Consider the following 9,713-nt stretch of genomic DNA (forward strand, 5'->3'; position numbering starts at 1 on the left):
ATAATTAATTAATTTTACATTCTATATATATAGTATTAGTATTATTATTATTATACACCGTTTTCTTGACAGCAATAAGCATTAAAGAGAATGGGAGATGAGAAAGTTACTCATTTATAAGAAGTCCAAATAAATAAAAAGTCATCTTGCATTCATAAACCAACCCAAAAAAAATTTATTATTTAAAATAAAACTATGAAGAAAAGTGCCTGATATAACAAGCTATTAAATAACATTGAGGGATGGGGAATAGAAAAGTGCCGCCGCTCCGTTATCCGTCCAACTGTAAACAAGAAGGGGGCTCGGCTGTTTGCACAGGTGACCACAGATAACAAGACTTATCAAAGAACATGTGATAAGTGCTTTTTCTTTTTTCATCTTCACCGCCAAAGTATGAGCACACAAATGCTGTCAAAAGTAACGAAAAGTGTGAAATGTATATAGCTGTATATTCGCTAATAACTTAAAAATAGATTTAGATTTTGTTTTATTTTTCAGCGGTTAGTACATTTTTAAAGGAATGGTTTCAAAAAGCAATCCCTCGTAACATGTTTTCGGACACAGTATAGAAATTATGCAATTTCAGGAATGAAAACCATTGTTGTAAGATTAATACGTATGTTGCCACATGGCAACAGCACTTTTACAAAATTTAAAAAAAAAAATAGAAGCAGACGAGAAATTTAATAAAGTTTTGCTGAAGTCTGTTTTTTTAGCTATCAATGAAACACATAAATGTAAAGACTGATTTAAACTTTTTACCGTGAAGACTAAGTTACGGTAAATTATATTTTTATTTGTGTTGCATTCTAGTTTTCAAACGTTATGCTAAATTATTATATTGATTTATTCAAAATGAATTATTTACTGTTTTAGATCTGCGGATTCTTTTTTTTTTAAACTTAAAAAGAAATTAATAACAGATAAAGTTCGTTTCGTTTTCTGGTGGGAAAAAAAATCTTAAAATAATTCGTTCGGATTAATTAATAACAAATAAGAGCAGATTTTTTGATTTCGACAAAATTGCTAATTTTATTTATTATCCTTTGATTAATGAAATCAATTGATTAAATTGATAAATTATTCATTGATTAATTAATATTCAATTAAAGGGGCCATTGAAATAATTATCCTATTTTTTTAATGTTAGCTGTTTCACTAAACATTGTAATAATGATGAGAATAATAAGCTTTTTTTTTCTTTTCTTGAGATGCATTGAATTAGTTGAATTTTTGAAATGATAAACCGAAATGAATCAGGCCGTTTAATATTTAGAAAGTGTTCTACTCAACTTATTCATTGCAAATTTTTAAATAATTTTCATTTTTATCAAGTTTAGTGAGTTTTGATGAAAGATGAAGTTATTTTGCCATGAAAATTTCAATAATACTAGGCGTTATTACATAAAATATAAAAAAAAGTCGATTCTATTAGCTTGTAAGTATGAAAAGACGTTCTTTGAATGATATGTGGCAGATATTGCAATAATTAAACTATCTCCATAATATCTGTCCTGTGCATCAATATATCATATAAAAATTATTTGCAAATTTTCTCAAGACTTCACAGTTACAAAGGCACAGTTTTTGACTAACTTTTTAAAAATGTTTCTTTTATTTCCCTTTCTTTTAATTTGAATTATTTAAATTTTTGAAGCAAGACCTGATTTTTATACAAAAAGAAATGTGCTTAATCAGGGTGATTTATAAATCGGATTTTTCAAATAAATAAAAAAAAAATTTTACAATATGCTTCCATAAACTGTATTAAAATATCAGAAATGTAACTTTTAAAATTCCACAATAATATTGCAGAATGGCGAGAGTAAAGAACAACCCCGATCTAGAGAACCCAACAATAAGTCTCTATCTCTAAATTCTTCGAAAAATTATTTTTTTACCATAGTATTGTTAATTTGTTTATAAATTATTAACTCTTTGAAAAGAAAGTAAATAAAGCGAAAAATAATTAATTAATTTTACATTCTACGGAAGAAATTAGTGATTGTCGATTGACTACGATTGGTAGTTTCTTCTTACCTCTTAAAAATAAAATTATCATCGTTTTATTCTACTTATAGTTAACTATCATTACTTATTTAATAGCAGTTATTCTTGTGTTTCATGACTCTACTTTTTAGAGTAATATTTTAGAATATATTTTTCTACTTTTTAGAACATATTTAGTTCTGAAACCATCTCGGAAAACCGCTATCTCGAAAATCTTTTAGCGTCCCTTCAACTTAGAGATATCCAGAGTATACTGTTCTTGCCTTCTCTGCGCGCGTCTAAGAAATACACTAATATTTTTAGCGTATTAAATAAAGACAAATTGCATTCGTTTTAAAAGCACACTCATAGATATATATGATCGAACTTCAATAACCCAATAAATTTAAGTTTTAATCTCCTCCTACAATTTTTATTTAAACTTACAAATTTATCGATAATTCAATTTTTTTCTTAAATCTAAAATTATGTAAGTGGAAAAATTATTCTTATTATTTATTATCCCAATGCTTGTTGTTGTTGCCGTGTATGACCGAAATCAAGAGAATGTCGACTTTCACCAGTGAATGTCAACAATCACATAGTCGCTTTGGTGAATGTCCGAAATATTTGTTACATCCGATTTGATATTAATTTATTCGTTGATATTATTATATTTATTCGATACTTTAATATCTGATGAGGACAGATTAAGAGAAGCATCAGTGTGTGGAGTACCAGAATTGCATTCTCCAGTGTTTGGAGAATGCATACCGTTCAGTGGCATTCTTAAAAAAAAAGCATCAGGGTAGGGTATACCGAGCAAATGTATACCAGGCAGTGGCACTTAACTAGACCTAGTATATATTTTGGACATTCACCAAAGCGACTATGTGATTGTCAACATTCACCGATAGAAATCAACAACCACCAATTCCGGTCCTTCTCAGTAACAGCGTCATTGATAAAATTGATAGAAAAAAATACTTAATTATTAATAATGCTTAATACTTAAATACAAACGCTCAATTGAAAATATTATAATAATAATTTTTAATAATCTCTGNTGAATATTATTTAATAATAATAATTAGCAATAATTATTAATAATGCTTATTTATTAATTACTTAATTATTAATAATGCTTAATACTTCAATACAAACGTTCAATTAAAAATATTATAATAATAATTTTAAATCATTTTTTTATATTATTTAATAAAATTAAAAATAATTAAATATTTAATGATAATTATTTAATAATAATTGTATATTTAAATAATTTTTATAACTGTCCCTAAAAAGGAACACTAATATATCAATAGAAATATAATGGCGATATTGAAAATCTGCTATTTTTTTAACACTAGAAAGATTGAAACTTAGTATATACCTATATTGCCCCAAAACAGCCAAAATGATTGCACTGTGAAAGAATAACTAAATTTGATAACTAAATTAGAGAAATTTGTTTAATTAATTTTTAATATTTTTTATATTATTTACAGTTATATAACAAGTCATTAGTAAATATTAACAATTAAAAAAATTTACTTCACTTGGAAAGAAAATATTATACTAATAATATTTAATAATTTTTTATATTGTTCAATAATAATAATTAATAATAATTAGGTATTTAATGATAATTATTCAATAATAATTATATATTTAAATAGTTTTTATAGCTGTCCCTAAAAATCAACACTAATATATCAGTAGAAATATCATTAGTACGTGTAATGGCAATTTTGAAAATCTGTTTCGTTTTTTTTTTTAAGAATCAGTTTGCTAATGGAATCTTTGATAATTACTTAATAATAATTATGTATTTAAATAATTTTTATAACTGTCCCTAAAAAGGATCACTAATATATCAATAGAAATATCATTAGTACGTGTAATGGCTATATTGAAAAATCTGTTATTTTTTCGAAGAATCAGTTTGTTAATGGAATCTTTGATAACTATTTAATAATAATTATATATTTAAATAATTTTTACAACTGTCCCTAAAAAAGGAACACTAATATATCAATAGAAGTATTATCAGTTCGTGTTATGGCGATATTGAAAATCTGTTTTTTTTTTTTTTTTTTTGACACAGGATTTCGNTTTTTTTTTTTTTTTTTTTTTTTATAAGAATCGGTTTGTTAATGGAATCTTCGATAATTATTTAATAATAATTATATATTTAAATAATTTTTTTAACCGTCCCTAAAAAGGAACACTAATATATCAATAGAAATATTATTAGTACGTGTAATGGCGATATTGAAAATCTGTTATCTTTTAAGAATCGGGTTTGTTAATGGAATCTTTGATAATCACTTCAAATGAAATGAAAACTGTCCAGTTTATTCAGGATGGATGCAATCACAAACCAAAGCATCACTCCCCTCCCCCCTTCCAATAACTCCCATTACTCATTGCACTTTATCCAAATCAATAACCACTCTGAAAGATCTTAATTCTTCTCGAAATGTATCTCAGAAGGCCCTCTTAAAATGAAGTATCGATTTCATACATAAAAAGGCCTCCTTTTTAAGTGAATTACTGTTGAATGACGAAGACAGATGACACGAAGGCCTTGTTTTCTCGAGAAATCGCCTCTCTCTCTCTCTTCTGCTTCGATGGGCCCTTTTAGTCATGCTTTTAGGCCAACCCCTGTTGATTTTGAGGGTGACTGATCAATAGTTATGAATCACGCAACCCCCCTTGTATAATAAACCGATTCCTTTGTGGGAGAATCAGTTTTTAAAAAATTATTGAAAAATGTCGGGCTCTTTACATAATTTATTTCCACCCACATCCGCTGATTTATCATAACGCGAGTGCGCGTGTTAAACAAAGCGTTTATTGAAACATACTATTTATTTCCCCCTTTTTTTTCTTTTTCTTTTAATCTAAGCACTCCCCCTTTTCGAATCTCTTTCGCAATGACATTGTTATCCTGAGATTTATTTCTCTTTAATGAAATGGTAATTTTTATATTTTATTTCATTCCTTGCAAGTCGACATCAAATATGAGAAATGCACTTTCAGTTGACTTTCGTATTTTACGAAAAATTGGCGGTAAACAAATTTCTGTAAAGCATTTTATTCTAAGCGAAATCAATTATTCTGCGTTTAATAAATCGTTTTCTGGAAGATAAAAAAAAAACAATATATATATATTAACAAAATTAATATCACAGCATTAATAAAGTGTAAAGTTTGCCATGTTTTGAGTGTTCTAATTTATTTGGCTATATTTCTGTAAAACAGCGCCGTCTGCTATATTTTGGGTAGCATCATAGCAAGCTTGCGGAGTCTCCCGAATTCATTTGTGGTTTGTTTTGCTGAAAGTGTTAAATTGAAAGAACGCGTAATATGAAAAACACNATATAATAGTATCTCAGGAGGTATTCTTGTGACAGGTTAAGCTTGACAAAATGATGGAAGTTTTTCATAGTAATGCAATTTTTTTTTTCAAAATCACTTGTTAAAAAAATATTATTTGCATATTATTATATCCCAATACTTTATTACTGGGATTTAGAGAATTAAGAAATTTAATCCTAATCAGTTTGTTACAAAATATAAAAAGTCCCATCTGTAAGTTAATCCTACTATTATTAAAGCTCAAAGAAAATTACTGTATTATAGTTTTGGTTCTATAAACAAGAATGACCATTTATGTACTTTTATTTGTATGTTTTTTTTTTCTCCTTCTTTTAGTCTACATACTACCTATCCTCTTTCTAGATAATTATATAGTTGTTGAAATCGTTTAATACCTATAATTATTTAAATAGTGCTTTTTTTTTCTCTCTGATTCGGACACAGATCATTGATTTTATATTGAAATAAACACAAAAATAAAGTTATAGTATTCTAAGAAAGAAAAAAAATAGTATTTTAAGAAAAAAAAAATTATGAAATTCTTAGGTATGGAAAGAAAATTTTGCATGATTTTATTACTTTTCTAACTTTTTCGAAATATATATAAATACATATATAGTCATCGAAGTTCTCTATATTGAATGCACATTCAATGTTCTCTATATTGAATGTTCGTAAATGGGTTAAAGGCCGAGAAGTGTTCCGTTCTGCCAAATCCTCTGGAGTGGTAAAATTGAGGGTTCGAATCCCACAGTAATCCAAGATTTATCTTCGAATTTAAGCTATCTGTACTTTTTTTAAGTTTTTTTTTTTACCCCAAAGCCCGCGTATGCATTAAATAATTAAAAAAAAATTTATACAAAAAAAAAAGGTGGTCCTGTCAGAATGTGTAAACATTAACAGCGTCACTAAGATATTAGATCTGTAAAGTATTTAATTGCAAAGTTATTAATCGATTCTAAGTTAAACTTTATAAAAAAAGTAACTTTTCTCTGTAGTTTGATTGGATCCTTGATTTTTAAAAAGGATCGATAGATTTTTTTGTCTTGATATACTCTAGGGGAAAAAATGATTAATGAAATAGTTAGATAATTAATTAATTTATTTAAATCATAATTCTAATAGCTTCCGGCATCCCACAGGATTCATTATTTTTCTTGAATACAAGTTCCCTCTCACGCTATTTTCTCGGAAAGGTCCTTCAAACTTTTTGCAATTTTAGAGAATGTCATAAATTTTAAAAAATAAAATTTAAAAAAAAACGCAATTAGACAATTTTAATAATTTATTTATTTCACCAAACTGTTTGTACCATGGAGTAAAAAGAGTTTTGGAGGATTTTTCATACGGAGGATAAAGTATAAATTTCTGTGATAACTTTCAGGTATTTTGCATTACTTTGTACTAGTGTTTGTCAAAAATTTTGTTTTTATTCCAATGAGAACGCAATATATAGTTTTCACCCGTACTTTTTCATGTTTGATCAGGTTTTAAATGATCTCTCTCAAACTCTATATGGTGTCCCGCAGTGGTCTGATAGTTAAGACACGGCAGATCACCGAAGTATAACATCACCGGCTGCGGTTAGAGTGCGGGTGGGTGACCACTTTGATCAGCTAGTGATGGGACCGAGGGTGTGAGGTATTGTTTCTCGTTAAACTGTTCTACCGTAAAGTGCTCGAGTTCGCACGCAGGTCGTCGGGTATACGACGCGAGGATGCCATCCCCTCTACAGAGGATCAAAATTGGGATGGCATGTCTTCGGATCATCCTCAGGGATGCTTCCCAGACCGTCGCCAATAGCCCGTTGCGTAGCTCTAGTGCGACAGAAATAAGTTGCAACTCTATATGCTACCGTCAAAATATGGAATGCTTAGAGATCGCATATAATGTCAGACGTTGCATTATATACTTAGGGATTCTGCAGAATGCTGCTTAAAGTATGAAAAAAAAGGTCCGTATAAGGCTAAGGTACAAATGACGCGTATTCCTCAAAAATATTGTTATTCTGAAAGAAAGAAAAAATGATTTATTCAAATTTCGTGAAGTTGAACACAGCAAAATTTGTGCTTTTCTTATCAAGGGAAACAAAATTTTTGCATAAAAAAATAATAAATTATAGTGAACCTACTTGTTGCACACTGAATGACGTTTTGAATTATGTATTTCATACTTTCTCGTTAAGCATTCTATAGCGAGGAAATGTATGAACTGCCGGCTAGTTTTAGGAATGCCGGATTTCGAACTTTGCCAATAATTCATACATGCGACCGAAATATCGTGAAACAAGGAATCAGATTTAATATTTTAATTCAATATTTGTTTTCAGGAATTTAAAATATATTTTATTTTAATATGTAGACATACTCACTTAGACACATTACTTTATTATAAATTAAAATGTGTTTGTATTGAAGCATCACGTTTTCAGTTGAATAAAAAAAAATAAAAAATAGGGATATTTTTTTAGAGCATTTTTCGCATAAATGGCAGCAGTCGAAGGAATGCATGCATTTTTTTTATTTTTTGCATGTACTTGAAAGGCTTAGTTTATAGAAATGCAAAGCCAGAAGTTACTTTATATCAGATAATTTTTTATGCACTCGAATTAAGATACATTGTTTGATATTTAGAGATGACTAATTTGTCAAAGAGATTTATCGGATACTATTCATTTTCGGAGATGAAATTCTTCACATTTAATAAGAAAATCGAAATGTATTTTTCGTAAATTTGTGATCATTTAATCTTTGATTACGGGGCATACTGCCGAAGATGCGGTATGATTTTATTTTTTAGATCATTTTTCTCAGCTACACGCGTAATAAGACCAAAAATAATTAAAACAGCTAGCGAGAAATATTATGCGGGATGTTTTGTTGCGACAATGAGCCATTAATTTAGAAAAACCACCTGCATCTTATTTTGAGGTGACATGAATCGAAAGAAATTAAATTTTTTTTTTCTTAAAGTTCTTTCTGGAACCGAACAAATTATTCAAAATGCTTTCTTTTTAAATAAGCAAGTGTCATGTTAAATTATAGTTTTATTTGCGTTTTTATTCTTGAAAAATCCCCAACTAACTACAGAAAGTAAACTGAACTTCAAAGTTACTTACTGTGTTGAAGATCAAACACAGGTGATTTGTTGCTCGTGGTAGATGAAGGTGATGCAGCTCCTGTATATCCGGCATTTGTTCCCCTGCATTCCTGGGGAATGTCCGGCAAGGGCAATCTATGTCCATTTATGAGATGATCCGGGAGCAATTGCCCTGGAAAACTCAGAGCTCCGGTTGAATAAAGTCCCGAGCGTGGCACGAACACATAACCATTATAGAAAAAGGGTAATTGAAATGCTGGATTTCTGTATCCAGGTCCGGCAGGAGAGCCGGATATTAATGAGTCTATAGAAAATGAAGCGCGCTGCATTGTATATTCCTAGTGGAGAATAACATGCACATAGTATTTCCGCACGCTTTGTTGTGGATGGTCCCAGTCATCGGCGGTTTGGAAAGTTTACTTTAGGCAGGGTTGCATCCTCTTTTACTTTGGCGATAGATTCTTTCGCCAATGGGCGTGACCTTACTCACAGTTTCGAGTGTCAGCACGTGATTACGTAGATGGATGCCCCCAAGAGAGAGCCGCTGTATACTTTAATCTAATGACAAGTCAGATGTACATTAAAATTAAAGGAATCTCTAGAGTGACGGGGATGTAACGAATCAAGCTATATTAAGGAAACAGTTCTTTTTTTTTATTTTATAAAAACACATTTATTTGGCAACCACAAATAAATAAAGCAAAATTAAATTAAAATACCAGTAACGGGTAAGTAATATCCTTGCAAAATAAATGGAAAAACCGATAACAGGTTAGTATGAACCTTAAATTCAAAACAAAAACTATTCTCATCAAAGTCCGCAACTCTCTGACGTTCCATAAGATGTCTCGTTCTTTTATTCAATTCTTACTATTAGTTCACACTCATTTATATATCTTGTTCAAATTTTATATCGTTAATAAAATACTTTTAATCGTTCGTAAAATACTTTTAATACTTAAAATACACAAGTTCAAATACATTTTTTTTAAACTTGTAAAGGGAGACACTAGGTGCTAATACAGTTTTTTTTTTTTTCAAATATCAATTTATAAATTAAATTTAATTAATTAATTTTAGTTTTATATGGGGGAAAATTTTTTCTCTTATATTTTGCCTCTTAATTACTTAATTAATATTTCGTCATATGTATATAAATATTTGCATTAATTCTAATTATTTAATAAAAAGTAACTAAAATAAAATGTTTCTTTGTTGAACTAAGTAGGAATTGACTTTAA

General features: G+C 28.9%; 2 protein-coding genes across 2 annotated transcripts in view; one reads left to right on the forward strand and one right to left on the reverse strand.

The window, feature by feature from the left end:
• The window catches only part of LOC107453260 (homeobox protein GBX-2), a 44,764-nt gene extending 35,883 nt beyond the window's left edge, over window positions 1-8,881 (reverse strand). The window contains exon 1 of the mRNA XM_016070017.4: window positions 8,492-8,881. Within this exon, the coding sequence (XP_015925503.1) occupies window positions 8,492-8,801 (310 nt within the window). The 5' untranslated portion in view covers window positions 8,802-8,881. The remainder of the gene's footprint in view (window positions 1-8,491) is intronic.
• Window positions 1-9,713, forward strand: part of LOC107453266 (E3 SUMO-protein ligase ZBED1) — a 156,925-nt gene that overhangs the window by 71,176 nt on the left and 76,036 nt on the right. The gene's annotated exons all lie outside the window — the stretch shown is intronic.

The sequence above is a fragment of the Parasteatoda tepidariorum genome, chromosome 2, assembly GCF_043381705.1.
Source record: "Parasteatoda tepidariorum isolate YZ-2023 chromosome 2, CAS_Ptep_4.0, whole genome shotgun sequence".
Lineage (NCBI taxonomy): Eukaryota > Metazoa > Arthropoda > Arachnida > Araneae > Theridiidae > Parasteatoda > Parasteatoda tepidariorum.